Consider the following 16,334-nt stretch of genomic DNA (forward strand, 5'->3'; position numbering starts at 1 on the left):
ACCGTTAAGGGATTTATAAACTAGCAAAAGTACTTTGAAATCAATTCTTTGAGACACAGGAAGCCAGTGTAAAGACTTTAGAACTGGAGTGATGTGATCCAGTCTCTTGGTCTTAGTGAGGAATAGAGCAGCAGCGTTCTGAATCAGCTGTAGCTGTCTGATTGATTTTTTAGGGAGACCTGTAAAGACACCGTTACAGTAGTCAAGTCTACTGAAGATGAAAGCATGGACCAGTTTTTCCAAGTCTTGTTGATACATAAGTCCTTTAACCCTTGATACATTCTTTATGTGATAGTAGGCTGACTTTGTAATTGTCTTAATGTGGCTGTTAAAATTCAGGTCGGAGTCCATGACTACACCAAGATTTTTTACTTTGTCTGTTGTTTTTAACATTGTTGTTTGAAGCTGAGCGCAGACTTTTAATCGTTCCTCTTTTGCTCCAAAAACAACCACCTCAGTTTTTCCTTCATTTAATTTCAGAAAGTTCTGGCACATCCAGCCGTTAATTTGTTCGATGCACTTAGTCAGTTTTTGTATTGGCATGGCAATGCCAATACAAATGCCATGGCAATAAGGTTATGTAAATTTGTGTGTCGTCCGCATAACTATGGTAACTTATTTTTTGTTGTTCTCCATAATCTTGGCCAGTGGGAGCATGTAGATGTTAAACAGAAGAGGCCCCAGAATAGAACCTTGGGGAACTCCGCACGTCATATTTGTATGCTCAGATGTATAATTACCTATTGACACAAAGTAATCCCTATTCTATAAGTAGGACTCAAACCAGTTTAGTACTGAGCCAGAAAGTCCTACCTAGTTTTCCAATCGGTCTAGTAATATGTCATGGTCGACCTTGTCAAATGCAGCACTGAGATCAAGTAATGCTAAGATTGAAATTTTGCCACTATCTCTGTTAAGGTTAATGTCATTACAAACTTTGACGAGAGCCGTCTCAGTGTTGTGGTGTGGTTGGAAACCCGACTGAAAGGTACCAAAACTGTTGTTTAGTGACAGAAAATGGCTGAGTTGTAGAAAAACCTTTTTCAATGATTTTACTTAAAAACGGAAGGTTTGATATCGGCCTATAGTTGCTCATTAGTGATGTGTCTAGATTGTTCTTTTTTAAGAGTGGCTTGATTAATGCAGTATCGAGGGCCTGTGGAAAGATACCTGAAAGAAGAGACAAGTTCACAATCTGTAGGAGATCAGAAGCCAAACAAGTCGAAACATTTTTGAAAACACCCGTTGGTAGAATATCAAGGCAACAGGAGGAGATTTTCAGATGTTGTATAATGTCCTCCAGGTTTTCATGGTTGATTATATGAAATTTTGTCATATTGGAACTAGTTTTGCTTGAAAACTGTGACAACACGTATCCTGAACTTGATATGGAGGCACTGACTGTTTGTCTAATCTTCTGAATTTTGTCTTTGAAGAAGGATGCAAAGTCATTGCAGGCCTTGGTAGATAAAAGTTCAGATGCTACTGGTACTGGAGGGTTTGTTATTCTATCGACAGTAGCAAACAAAGCATGTGAATTATTATTGTTTCTAGAGATAATATCAGAGAAGAATGCATTCCTCAGTTCCAAATTATAAATGTGAAGTCTCTCTTTATAGGTGTTATAATGGACCAGGAGATTTGTTTTTCGACACTTTCGTTCAGCTTTCCTACACTCTCTTTTTTCTGTTCTCACCAATAGGACATTTCTCCATGGAGATCTTATCTTACCAGGGACAACTTTGACCTTAGTGGGAGCAATGGCATCAATAACATTTGTAATATTACAGTTGAAATTATCTACAAGCTCAGTGAATGATAGCCCAGAGAGGGCTGGTGTGGAGGAGAAAAGCTGTATAAATGTGTCACTGGTGTTTTCAGTGATATACCGTTTTCTGATTATCTTTGTTTGGACACTTTTGGGCACAGAGATAGTGCCGCTGAAAAAAACAAAGGAATGATCAGAGAGAGCAACGTCAGTCACCACAACCATGGAAATGTTCAGACCCTTGGAGACAATCAAGTCCAGAGTGTGCCCCTTATTGTGAGCGGGCTCTGTCACATGCTGAGTCAGTCCATATTTCTCAAAAACACAACACAGTTCTTTGGTCCCCTGTCCGGGGGGTTGTCAACAAGAATGTTAAAATCACCCGCAATGATTACACAATCAAAGTTAATACAGATTATAGACAGCAGTTCAGTGAAGTCATCAATGAAGGTTGTACAATATGTAGGTGGCCTGTAGATATTTAGAAAGATTGCATGAGGGGAAGACTTTAGCTGAAAAGCCACATATTCAAAAGAAACAAAATTTCCATAACATATTTGCGTACACTGGAATCAGTCATTAAACAAAATGGCAACTCCACCTCCTTTCTTATTCACTCTATTCTCACTCATAAAACTGAAGTTAGGGGGAGCTGAATCGATGAGAACAGCAGCACTGTTATTATGGTCCAACCAGGTTTCAGTTAAAAACATAAAAGAAAAGCGCAGAGTGTGAGACAAAATCCCAACAAATGAGCAACGTTTAGAAAAGGGGTAAGTATTTGGAACATTTCAGGTCCATATAGTGAAAAAGAACAACGCATTGTCTTGAGTGGATTGGGTAGATAATGTAAAAAAGTGTTTACACACCGTTTCGTATTATATGCTTTGAAATTAGTCAATTGCCGGCTGGTCACTGGATGCCTGCTACAGACTGCTGGGAGCTGTGGCTCGTATCAGCGCGGCTTTAGCTGGCAAAAGGTTACTGTGAGCCGGCTACAGATTACTGCAAGATAATAATCCTTTCAGTTGCAGTTGGTAGTTGAGTTTAACTGACAAGAGTTTACTGTGAGCCAACTACAGTGCACCTTGACGGCATGGTTCTTTCAGCGGCTGCTGGTAAAAAAAGGTTACTGTGAGCCAGGTACAGAGCACAGCGTCATAACGGTCCTTTCAGGGGCAGTTGGTAGTTGAGTTTAGCTGAAAAAATGAAGAGTGCTAAAGTGTACCCCGAGGTGACGGTCCTTTCAGGGGCCATTGCCAATTGAGTTTAGCTGACAGAAGGTTACTGCGAGCTGGCAACAGAGCACCCTGAGGTCACGGTTCTTTTAGCAACTGTTGGTAGTTGTGTTTACCCAACAAAAAGGTTACTGTGAGCCGGCTACAGAACGCTGTGAGATAATGGTGCTTTCAGAGGCCATTGCCAGTTGAGTTTCGCCAACAAAAAGGTTACTCTGAGCCGGCTCCAGAGCACTGCAAGATGACAGTTCTTTCAGTGGTAGTTGGTAGTTTAGCCGGAAAAAAAGGTTTCTTGGAGCGTGCTACAGTGCACCACAAGGGGACAATCCTTTCAGGGGCCATTGCTAGTTGAGCTTAGCTGACAGAAGGTTACTGTGAGCCGGCTACATAGCCCCGCAAGATAACGGTCCTTTAAGGGGCCGTTGCTAGTTAAGTTTAGCAGACAGAAAGTGAGCGTCATGCGGCAACAACAAAATGACTAGTTAAGATTAGAAACAAATTGTGGCTTGGGTTAAAACATTCCCAGGGAACAAACACAGCCGTTTCCCGGCTAAAAGTCTTTTGTTTTCCCCAGGAAATGAACGCCGCTCCCTGGTTTGAAAGTGCTGTGTTTTATGACCCACCCATCCACCCTGACCTCCTTTTTACGCGGTCCCCAGCATTCTTACACAGCAGCAGTCAATGTGGTTCATACAGCAATAAACACATTAAATACATACAAATTGACGTGCTTGCCATTTTATAGCTACATGTATGAATGGTTCATTAAAACATGCTGATTAAATAAATAACTTACAGGTGTACCCATTAAGCCAGGGGTACCTGGATGACCAGGAGGTCCCGGGTGACCCTGGTAATGCAGAAGCAAACACTTAAAATGATTCATAATAGACACTATTGTAATGAAGGTACAGAGGGAAAGGGAAGCGACAGATAAGCACGGGAGTCACAAATAACAAATATACCTTGTCTCCTTTCTCTCCAGGGCCTCCAGCTGGTCCTCGATCCCCTTTAATACCCTGTGGTGAAAGTGTCAGACATTATAAAAAAAAGAGGAAAGCATCCATCTGATTCCTTTGTCTTTTTCCTTGATTTTGTTTTCACCCTACACTGTAAGAAAAAAACTATGGATAATGTCCTGGCAGAATGACACCATTATACCTTTTTTCGTTAAGTTTACCAACATTTCTGTTAATACAAAAAAATTAAAATACAGAAAAACACCAGTGAAAAATCATTAAAGAAAAGTAATTATTTCTGATTCCTTATTTCCATATGCACACAGTATATAAGCCCATATTTCTATGTACTTTCCTAACAGTGTATTACCTTAACCGTGTGAGGTTAAAATACAAGCTAATTAGCGGTTGGCCCTGTAGTGTGCAATACTTGCCTTTCCGCCGTCGGCTCCAGGGGGCCCTTGAGCTCCGGCTGCTCCTGGCGGGCCCTGTAATGACAACAGCTGAGCATCAGGCTCTGTCCGGGCCCCTGGGGCCCCTCAGAGGAGGCCCAGCTAATGGGGCAGACAGGGCCTCTGCATCCGTCATGTCGACTGTGACCGATGACCACAAACATTCAGCTAGGACCGCACTTTATAATTCTTCTTTAGAAATGAGCTGTCACCAGCGGTGGAAGAAGCATTCAGATTCTTTACTTAGGTAAAAGTACTAATATCACACTGTAAAAAATGTTCTGTTACAAGTAAAAGTCATGAATTAAAAATGACACTTAAGTAAAAAATTACATCATCATCAGAGAAATGTACTTTAAAAGTAAAAGTAGTCAATTCATAAAAATCCTCTCATTTTAGAAACAGTAGTGTGTTTAAATCATTTCAGCTGGGCTTGTAGGCCGTTATATTATTTGGTAGTTTAATTTATTATAAAACATTGTATTTTATTAACTGCATGTGTTTTGTATAGAACAATCTTAATTTGTAAGATGAATATAACGGAGTAAAAAGTACAATATTTCCCTCTCAAATGTAGTGGAGTAGAAGTAGAAAGTGGCACAAAAAGACAAGACCCAAGTACAAGTGCCCCAAATTTGCCCTTAAGTACAGTACTGGAGTAAATGCACTAAGTTACATTCCACCATATGCAGTCCCAGACTTGTGAGGTTATGGTTAAATGTTATTGACTGTGTCCTACTTGGTAACCATCTTGACCGTTTTTCCCCGGAGGTCCTTGGTGTCCTTTGTCCCCTGGGACTCCTGGGAGACCGGGCGGTCCAGCTGGCCCTGCAGGGCAGTCCGAGCAAACGTCCTACAAAAGAGAGAGACATGTTTGTGATGAAGTGATCCCTCTCAGGATGCAAACATAAAGTCTTTTTTCCTGGTTAAAGACTATCTTACCTTCAGATTTAGGTCGGAGAGGTCTGCCGCCTTCCCCTGAGAGAGTAACGAAGGGAACAAAATTATCTGATGAGTAGGTGGCACCTTGTACGGTAAACCTGTATGATGTAAAAGCGCTTTGAGTAGACTAGAAAAGCGCTATATAAATACAGCACATTTACATTTACAATGACATTAGACCCGCCATTGAGGTGGTCTTGCCTGTCATCGCATCACACATATCAAAAACATCTGCAGAAAAAGAAAGAGACTGAACAGAAGAAACCAGCCAGTCTGGACCAGCCAGACCCTAATCCTCATCCTCTGGACCAGCAAGACCTTCATCAACCTACTCTGGACCGGGAAAAGCTTCCCCTGGACTAGCCAAAAGTTTTCTCCCTCCCTCTGGATCAGCTAAAACCTCATCTTCTGGACTAGCCAAAGCCTCTTCTAAACCAGTCTCTTCCGGAAAAGCCAAAGCCTGTTCTGGACTAGCCAAAGCCTCTCCTGGATCAGCCAAAGCCTCTTCTGAACCAGCCAAAGCCTTTTCTGGACCAGCCAAAGCCTGTTCTGGACTAGCCCAAGCCTCTCCTGGACTAGCCCAAACCTCTCCTGGACCAGCCAAAGCTTCTCACTTCTTTAGCACTTTAACCACTTGTTATTGTTTAGAATAAAACACTTTATTTGACATAGTACTTAAAAATTAATAATAATTAAAAAAACAACATATATGGGCCTATCTAAAAGCATCCAAAGAGCACCATGTCATGGGACCTTTAAGTAGAACTATCCATCAGACAGGCATGTGTCCACATACTTTGGACCAAAAAGAGTAATGTACAGTATTACGTATGTTGTATTTAAGACAACACCCTGCAGGTGAATAGGGTCACATATCTAATCGATAGGTATCACCATGACACTTCACCAATTGATTTGCTTACATTAGGATAATTGTTTTTAAGTATGGCAAGTTTTCTGAAATTGTATACTGAAATATGAAAATGAGGCATTTTCTTATTAAATATGACCTTATTGGCAGAGCAGATATCTGAACATTGGATAAAGCCATATCACTCCATGTCTCGGAAAATACTGTCAACTCAACAGCCCTGTAAATTCCATTTTTGCCATGTTGTTGGGATTAAAATGTACAAATCGTAAACGACCATTGTGTCTACAGTTCTATGAATGCCGGACGACCGCCAGAGGCATCTAGTGTTAGACTTTAAATGATAAACCCCTCTGTTAAAACCTTCAGAACATAGATAGGAATTAAAGTAGAAATTGTGGTCTATGAGAATGATTTCTACTGAAATGGAGCTTTCTGGCTCGGAGTATGAGAAAAAACATGTATTTAGAGAAAATGGCCTTGAAACATTCATGGATTGTAAAATTCCATACATTTTGAAACCACTACAGACACAATATCTAATTGAATCCTTAACATACTATAAACTAACGTGATATTTCATTCTTTCATACACTATTCAGAGGACGTATTGAATGTAAAGGGAATTGTAGGCTAGTAGTTACAACTTACTGGAGGTACAACCAGTACCTCAGAAAATACTGGTTACTTCCCTCCAGTTTGGTTACTTACCGGCTCTCCTGGTGATCCCTTTTCTCCCGGCCTGCCTGGTAAACCCTGCATTTGGTACAAAGGCCAGAAAAAGGACATTGCCTGTAAATTGTAGATTATGGACACCCAAGTGTTCTAGAACAAATACATTAAGTAATTGTAACAATAAATGCAAACGGAAAAAGATAAAACTGTTAATTTCAACTGTATGTAAAAATAACAACTTGCATTGGAAACATAGACTCGTTTAAATGTTCAAATATCCATTTAGCTTTTAGCACTGACTTAATGTAGGGCTCTATAGAATATAGTCTAATAGGTTTTTAAAATTCTTAATTTTGCAAATTTGTTCTTGATTATGTTATTACTGAAACTATTGTGCTTTACATTATTATTGCAATGAGCCTGTGACTGGCCCCAGGCGGGCCCTTGTCAGAAAAAAAGACACTTGCCCCCGGGCCGAACAACTTTTTTTTCACATTCAACATTCAATTGTTTATCCATTTATTAATTCATTTTTTGGACTCACATTATGTCCTGCTGGGCCCTGAGGACCGGCAACTCCCGGCAGACCCCTTAAGCCCTGGAACCCAGATAAACAGATATCAGGGAACACCTTTTATAGACATAAAAATATTCAATATGAATCTTTAGAAAATATTTACCGGCGGTCCGGGTAAGCCATTATTTCCCGGAGGCCCCTAAAAAAACATTTCCAAATGTAAGTGTAAATAAATTTGAGTAAGATAATGTCCCACTGGTTGACATTGGTATGGATGCACGTACCTGTTGTCCCACTTTGCCTTCTCCTGCAGAACCCCTGTCCCCCGGTAACCCCGGTTCACCTCGGGACCCCGGTTGGCCCTGGGGAAAAAAAACTAAAAAACTAAGTTCACTGGAAAAAAAGGGGTGTCTAAAAACAAGATAGTAACACTAAATCTGAGGGAAAAGGTACTCAAAACAAATTAAATCATCTGTCCATGCAGCAAGATAATTTCACTTGACAAACTGGCTTGATTTAAGATTATTGTGTAAAGTTTACACTTAAAATAAGATAAATTATCTAATACATCTGAATCTACGTTTTTTTTTTTATCTTGGTAAGAACAAAATAGTTTGTAGTGTTGACATCACCATCCTGAGATAATGTCAGTTCAGTCGTTGTGTTATGTTAAGTGTGTTGCTCGGCACGGACATATATCGGCGCCTGCTGATCCCAGAAAAAGCACCTTGTTTTCAACCTGGGGTGGTGAAAAAAATGATTTACAATCTGCAGCTGACATTTTGGTACTCGAGGGTGAGCCATTTAACACCATGAATCCAGCAAACGCTCCAAATGTCCGGCCTCTCCCAGTCAGTGCCCCCCCCCCCCCACCCGACATCCAGCTCTTAACAGCAAAGAGACCCTCACCCTCAGAGCCGTGGTCACACTGCTCTGGACATAGAGATTGCTTTTGCTGCTTTCAACCAAAAGTGAATTGTTTTTCTCATCCGTGGCAGAAAAAAAAAGAAGTTTTTCACATCAACAAAAGAACACCTGTGCATGATAAAAAAAACACCTCAGGCAACCTACACACACACTTACACATGCGCGCGCATGCACACACACACACACAAACTTCTAAAACAACATTACCTTTGGCCCCGGGGGACCTTGAATCCCCTGTGGTCCGGTCTCCCCCTGTAATGTCACAAAACACATCATTCAAAATGCTTGTCACTGAAACAGTTAAATAAAGCTTTTTTGAATTCATCATTCAGAGATGAGAGTGTGTAAGCAACAAGTCGTCACTTTAACGTTGGAAATTAGTCGCAGTTTGGTCATGGGTAGGTCAAAACCACTTACGTTTAGTTTCGTTTAGTAGAGTTTAGTTCAGTTTAGAAAATGATCGTGGTTTGGGTTTAAATCAGACGTTCCTTTCCTTCCGGTTATGCAAGGTACGGTAAACGTGACATTCGTAAAGTCAAAAACCTTGCCACGGTCCCAGTTTGGTTACGTTTAGGCAGATGGTTTGGGTTCAACCCAAGTGAGTGTCCTGTGTTGTTTGACCCATCCACCACCCTAATCCTATATTCTTACACATGAATTCGACGACATTTCATTCACGAGATTGTTCAGGTCCCGCCAAAAATTCCAAGTGATGTCCCTTTTTTCGGTCCGATGTCCATCACCTTTCTCTCTTGGCTCGGCGTTCTAAACTCTGGTGGATTTCTGAGGACTATGGTTAACTGCTCCTCAGATTCCAACTTTGCTTCCGTCATTACTACTACGCCGGCCACGATAGGGCGCCGCCGCTAGAAACGTAATTATCAGCCGTAATAGCTGCTTGGACAAGCATTTTTCGGGGAAAGGACAGACACTTTGCTGTTCTTTATGAACTGAAGCGAGGCCTCAGGGCAGCTGTAAAACCTGGCAACTGTAAAAAAATAAAAAAAATAAAAAGAAAGCGAGCGAGCTGTGAGCCTAATGTGTGGTGTTGCTTTAATGCGATACGTCTTTAAAATGTTCCCCCTGTTTGCTCCTGCCTCGTCAGCAGCACAGCCACATGTCTTGGGGGGAAAAATGATGAAGAAACATGTTGAGCTACAGGGCAAAAAAATGTGCCTACTCAGGCTCCTTTTCCTCCCATAGAGCCCACCTCGTATTGTGCTGTGGCTCAACATGTATTACACAGGCAGCAGGGAGACGTTTACAAGCAGAACCCATGTGGAATAAAGACGCGCTAATGAGGCTTTTGTGACTGCTGAAAATCAACTGATGAAACTCAACAATGTAAGGGCTCCACTTGATACATACACACTGTATGTATATATTTTTTAACATCATCGCAAAACTGGCACAATAAACACATCGCCAAGAATACGTAAGACCTTTTTTTTTGCACGTTTATATGTAACTGTCATTCTTTTTTTAGTGGTGCCTGTTATTTTCAATTCAATGTTCAATTCGGAATGTTGGAAATTATTTCATTTCTTTTGTTTTAAATTCAACAAGCAATGTGTTTTTCAACCATATCCCCTCAAAATAAAAACAAAGTAATGCAGAACTGAGTACACTTACACAATACACAATATCTATCAGTTAATTTATCGCAAGCGGTATTGTTATTGCAATATTCAACGTTATCACATATTGTCCTTACATCGTGCAGCCCTAATTCAATTTTTTTCTTTTTCCTGGGACTAGGGCTGCAACTAGCGGCTATTTTCATTGTAGATTATTTTCTCGATCAATCAATTAGTAATTAATAGGAATACTTGGAATTGATGGTGGTGGTGAATATTAATGAAAAAGGACAGGATTGTGAACGTGCAACACCGATTTTGATAATGAACAACTAAACATGTTACACACTGGACCTTTAAAGCTATTTAAAGGAAAATAAAAGGGAACAGATGAATGGTAACTGAATTTTTAATCTATATATTTACATTGTATTTAGGTCTTAAAAAAAGTGAACCTATCCTTTAAATATAGGCTAATGGTAGCAGTGAATAAAAAACATCACAAGGCAAATTGTTATTAATGTAACAAAAAAACAGAAGTTCCTTTTGTGTGGGCCGTGTATATACAGTATATATAGAGTGTCTTACATTTTGCCCGTCTTTGCCCTTTCCTGGTGGTCCAGGGGGTCCAGTCAACCCGGGATCTCCGGGTGGGCCTGAAGGACCTGCTTGTCCTGGTTTACCTTGTTCACCCTAAAACAAATGTTACAATAAAGAAAGAACTTCACAATGAACTGTCAGACTGTATTCGCCCTAACTTTGGTACGAAAGGGTTAATGCCCAACAGGGTGTCCATTTTAAGGCTTAATGGGCGAAGGGGAAGCCAGAAAGATCAGCCGAAGTCTATTAATTACCTGATTATGGACACCTCCAAGGGCATTAATCACTAATAACATGGTCACTTGGTCAAAATCAAAAGTTTTTTGACATCAACTCTGTTTCACAGAATACACCTAAGGGTTTGACTAATACCTGTAATACCTGGACCAATCATTTTCATCCCATAAGGGATCTTATGTTCTTATGCACTGTAAACGTTCACTGCTCCAGTAAATAGGACAGACCTTAAAATCTAAAGCTCCAAAGCTAACGCTTTGCTAGCAAGATTCAAAGTCAACACTACTAAAGCAGTAAAAAAATAACTTAATAATAATAAATAACAATAATACATTTTATTTCTAATGCACTTTACCCTTAAACAAATCTCAAAGTGCTACAAGTAAGATTGACTGTAAGGTTAACAACAAGACAAGCTAGCTATCCAGCCATGTCAATATTTTCACAAACAAGTGATCCACTCTGTGTAACGTTACTCTCAGCCGCAGCCTGAAGGAGTTGACCAGCCAACGGGATGAGAGATGGTCGCTGTGAAACAGAGTAAATTCAGAGGGACAGCTTGTGTGTTGGCGCCATCCTGTGGTGTTTAGACGACGAGGCACTAAAGGACTACACTCAGTGTGTTTGATATAAAGTATTTGAGAAGCCCCTGACTGGAGAAGCCCCTGACTGCAGGCCCGCAGACCTCAATGTGGGCGTGGTTAAACGTTGGAGTATTTTAGCTCCAGTAGAAGAACTAATCTCTGTTTAAAGCCCATGTTGCAAGTTTAATTTTCCAACGAATTTGCACTTATTGATTGTTGGTAATAAACATTTAAACTGTTATCCACTGTATATGATATTAAAAACTATCACAAAACATAAAATAACACGAAAAAGTAGGTCATATTTTACAGTGGTTTGCTTTTCTCCCACAATGCATTGCATGACGTCACGGAAGGGAGACGATAGGCCAGCCAGCTTAGAGAGCCCATTGAGAGTTACGAGAGATAGAAGACAACAGTGTAAGAAAGAGTGTTCAGCAACAGATTATAGATAGTACATACATATACATAGATAGCCTATATAAATAGCTAGACATATAGACAGAAAGACAGTATTGATATATTTAGAGAGAGAGAGATAGATAGCTATAGCTAGCATACCGATATAGCTAGCTAGCTAGGTAGGAAGGTGGGTACAATTTGACCGTGTTGTTAGGCAGGCAGATTTTTTAAAGACGGACGTAACCAAGAACTCACAAATGTGAAAGAGAAACACAGCTTAGACGGGAATATTGTTCGGCTTTTCACACGTTTATAGCTAGCTAACGCTACGGCGCCGGACGTTAGCGAGCGTTAGCCTAGCCTGCTAGGTAAATATTACGACTGCCTCTGGTGTTGCCTATATATGCGTCCATGTTGTCAACATATGTGGCATTAGTGCACCTTTTGTACCATAATTGTATTGAATGGAACAGTAAGCATCGCTCCTACGAGATGGATGGGTGTTTGTTACGTTACACACAAAGCTAACTGGCAGTAGTTAGCCTGCACGGATGCTAGCGGATATAGCTAACGTTGCGTAGCTAGCCAGCAACTTCGGCAGTAGAGTTTCGGTAAGCTAACCACGACGGCGTTGTCGCCACAATCAACCTTCATTGGTGTTTGAAATGGACACACGCATATCGTTTCTTTTCATGACGCTAGGTTAAATAATGAGTAGCCCGAGTGTGCGCGGCCTGGAGGGACGCGTCTTACCACGAGTCGGTGTGGAAGCCGAGCTCCATCTGCGGCGAGCAGTCTGCAGACCGGGGGGAATAAAGTTCAGATTCTCAGTTTAAGAGTCTGAGCTTCGTGATTCATCCAAAGCCTGGACTGGTGTTGATGTTTCAACCTCACAGACAACGGACAAGCTTTAAAAAAAACTTTTGAAGGATGCAACGGTGTAAATACGTGTACAGTTGAATATACTGTGAAAATGTTTTATGGAGTTCTCAGCTAATCGTAATTCGTAAGATATTGTTTTTGCTCGAACCTGCTCCTTCCTTAAAAACTTCGATATGGATTTATTTTAAAGTGATGCGCTTTTTTTCTCAAATAAAAAGAGCATATGTTAAATTTCACTCTGTTCATTGTTGTTTAACCAAACTTTAATGTTTTCTGAAAATACATGTCTTTCCTATTAATCAACGTCCTAATAATATAATTGCAACTCTTCAACTCACATCTGGAGTAAAGCTATATTGTCATAGAGTTGCTCAAATGCTCAGTACTATTAGCCTACTACTGTAGCAGTGGTAATAGTAGTGGATTGGTGTTTGTGTCGTTTGTAACACTGCTATATGAGGTATCACCATATCTTATTCTGTGTTCTTTAGATTGTATGACATCAAGGGGAATGGCTATAATGGCCCATAATGATGTCTTGATACTGTCATAAGACATATTTACAGCCTGTCTGTCTGCAGTGAACTTCTTGTTTAGGGATAAGGAGCCTTTCATATGACTCAGTCTAAAAGGAATGGTAAAATTAATATAAACAATTACAATACTGGTGCGTGCTGGTTGGGGGCATGATCCGGTCTGTAATGTCACAAACGGATTGCGGGGCGAGCTTCCCGGAGCGGAGGCTCACTCGCCTACAGCACCCTCTCTCCACCGCAGCTTCGCCGCCACACACACAAGCACCGGCCAAACAGCGACACGTTTTCACCGGAGGTTAGAGGTAAATACTTAGAAAAAACACTCTGGATGCCTTCTATTCCTAAATCTAGATAAGTGTACCAGTACTTATCTGAACTGACAACATGATCCCTGTCAATAGATTGAGAGAAAACGTTGACGTTCACTCGCTGCTATTCACTGACAGTGTAAAGTAAAGTCATCGTATGCTCTGCTGCGTTGCTAAATAACGGAGATAAATGAAGGAGACTTCCCCACAATCTTGACAATTCGTCATTTGCCCTCTCACGTCTGTCAGGTTGGTAATTATTCGGCTGCTGGCCTTTCCTCCTCTTCCTCCTCTTCCTCATCCCAGTCACTCACCGTGGTTCTAGTGCCAGGCTGAGACTTAACTCCCTCCTGTGACGTCATCGCTGAATTGACTCCATAAACCCGTGAATACCAAATATGACCAAAAACTAACTTTTAAAACTATTTGGAGACATTTTTTAAATTGATATACATATCTTGAGTGTTTTTTGTACCCAATAATCAACAGTGGTGTTTAACTTGCAACATGGGCTTTAAACTAACACGCCCAAACCGCATATCGCATCACATCCTCATATTTAGCGCATGCGTAAACCGGAGGCAGCATGTATACTCCCGCCCGTTGCTGGTGGTTGCCATGGTAACGTTAGTAGTTTAGTCACAGAGAACAAGACGTGACGTCATCATTGTTTGTGTTGCCTTAGGTCTCTGTTTGCGGCCGTTAACACTGAAACTCAACCCAGTAGATTCCAAACGTGATTTTAAATTTCTCCTGTTTAGGGGCTCTGGAACGCCAGAGCAGTTGCAATGTTGGAAACATTGCAAAAGATATTCGTTTTTAAACCAAAATGAAGCAACGTAAATGTAATCTCAGACTTTCTTCTTTATAATTTAATGTAGCACATCAATTTAGAACCGGAAGTCGTTAGGCTAGTAGTTGTTCTATAATACTTTTTAATGGACAATCAGCAGCCAATCGGAATTGGGTATAAATGCCGACCACGGTATGAGTGAAAAGTATTGGCTTGGTGGGAACCAAAGCATATGTAACTGCAGTAACGTGTAGAAAAAGCCAAATAAAAAAAACAAAGAGAGATCGAAAAGAAAGAGAATGAGAGCAGTAGAAAGGTTCTGAACTGTGAAGCTAGCTGCTGCTGCTGCTTCAGGATTGAAATCAATTCAAAGACTTCTCTGCTGAAAACAACAATGGAAGACACAATCATAAGGTTACTCTCTCATCTAGGGATCGACCGATACTGCTTTGTCAAGTCTGATAACGATAATTAGTGGTTCATGAAACCAATAACCGATTTTTGGAACCTGATAAGCAATTACAGTAATACGCCAATACAGATGATCTGATTAAAAAAAAAAGACATCCTGAACTTTTCGGCCAGGGGCTGATAATCGGTCTGTCCTTACTCTCTTCTCTACAGACTTATTTTCCCTCTGGATGTCAAACCCCATTCTGAACATAGTCTCAATGTTTTCATAAGAAACATCCATCCAAATATACCCACATAGCAATTAAAAATACGTGACTCACCTTGTCTCCTCTTTGTCCAGCTGGCCCGGGAGGCCCAATGATCCCTGGTATGCCCTGGAAGACAGACAGACGGTAGTTCCTCACTCAAGGGATTTGTTATCGCTGGCTACTTTTCACATTTTATACTGTAGTCACACAAAAATGCCAGCAGAAAGTACTTTTACATACACACTAACATTCCACTATTACTCCCAATTAGACAATATTTCCATTTTGATAAACTGGGTGAGGTTCCATGCACTCACCATTTAGTCCCTTAGTGTTTGTGTAGGTTTGTCCATATTTATTTCATACATTGCTTGTAAATAACCCAGTATATGTTTTATCTTAATGGAAGTTATAGCTTTTCGTGTCTTCTTCCTGTTCTAAATAAAATGGGCCTTTATTTTGAAAATCACCCGCTGGCACAGCTTCCTGCTGCATGTAACGAAAAGGTAGAAAGAGTAACGGGCACAAAGTTGATTATAAAAAGTTTTAGCGCCCCTTCGAAGAGGCACAAGGTTAGTATTTATCACAATAAAGTAAAATGTATATGTTGGTGGTGTTTAAAGTAGTTTTGAACAACTGTAGCTGTTTCTAGCCGTTTGTTTAATAGGCTAATGCCAAACTTGTAAGCTTGTACTAAACTATGCTAAAGCTAATGCTCTAAATCTACATGATAATGTAGCTAATGCATTGTTTGTGTCTGTTTCTTTTTGTAACCAGCTCTTACGTTGGTTTGGGGTTTCTCAATAAACTTAAAATCATCAGTAAAGCGTCAGACCATCTTTTGGAGGGTATGCTACATTGCTTGTTATTTTTGTATGTCATTCAATTTCAGCTTGCTTTAAAGACCTCATTTTATGCTAATTTCCACGTTCATAATTGTATTTAGAGGTTGTACCACAATAGGTTGACATGGTTTGGTTTTCATAAAACAACATATTACACATTTGTCGTACTGCACTCTTTTCACCCTGTGTGGAGTGCTTTAGCTAACGAGTGAGGCATCGCACTTCTGTCCCATCTTTGTCAAAGAGAGGACCAAGGTACGGACTACTAACCAGTCAGAATCAAAGTAATGCTGGCCCTGAAAAGCAAGCTAGTGTGGTAACACTCTAAATTAGAGTGTCAAAGCACTGTCGTGAACACATGAACCGTGACCCTAACCATAACCCTAATTTGTCATGACGAAACCAAATGACGCTTGCTAAAAGAAGCGTTATGTCATAAACAAAGACGTTTCAGAGTGGTAAGTTATTTAAATTTTAAAGCTTTAGTGCAGAACTTTTTCATGTTAATGAACGTCCATTACGTTCAAGCCATTGCCAAATGAGTAGCTACAAAGCTAAT

General features: G+C 40.4%; 1 protein-coding gene across 3 annotated transcripts in view; it reads right to left on the bottom strand.

The window, feature by feature from the left end:
• Positions 1–16,334, bottom strand: part of col22a1 (collagen, type XXII, alpha 1) — a 100,102-nt gene that overhangs the window by 27,441 nt on the left and 56,327 nt on the right. For all 3 annotated transcript variants that reach the window (XM_034891401.1, XM_034891402.1, XM_034891403.1), the window contains 12 exons: positions 15,003–15,056; positions 10,515–10,619; positions 8,557–8,601; positions 7,707–7,784; positions 7,586–7,621; positions 7,450–7,503; positions 6,942–6,986; positions 5,360–5,395; positions 5,157–5,270; positions 4,400–4,453; positions 3,972–4,025; positions 3,803–3,856 (listed from right to left, as the gene is read on the bottom strand). In XM_034891401.1, coding sequence (XP_034747292.1) covers positions 3,803–3,856; positions 3,972–4,025; positions 4,400–4,453; positions 5,157–5,270; positions 5,360–5,395; positions 6,942–6,986; positions 7,450–7,503; positions 7,586–7,621; positions 7,707–7,784; positions 8,557–8,601; positions 10,515–10,619; positions 15,003–15,056 — 729 coding nt within the window. The remainder of the gene's footprint in view (positions 1–3,802; positions 3,857–3,971; positions 4,026–4,399; positions 4,454–5,156; positions 5,271–5,359; positions 5,396–6,941; positions 6,987–7,449; positions 7,504–7,585; positions 7,622–7,706; positions 7,785–8,556; positions 8,602–10,514; positions 10,620–15,002; positions 15,057–16,334) is intronic.

The sequence above is a fragment of the Etheostoma cragini genome, chromosome 14, assembly GCF_013103735.1.
Source record: "Etheostoma cragini isolate CJK2018 chromosome 14, CSU_Ecrag_1.0, whole genome shotgun sequence".
Taxonomy (NCBI): Eukaryota; Metazoa; Chordata; class Actinopteri; order Perciformes; family Percidae; genus Etheostoma; species Etheostoma cragini.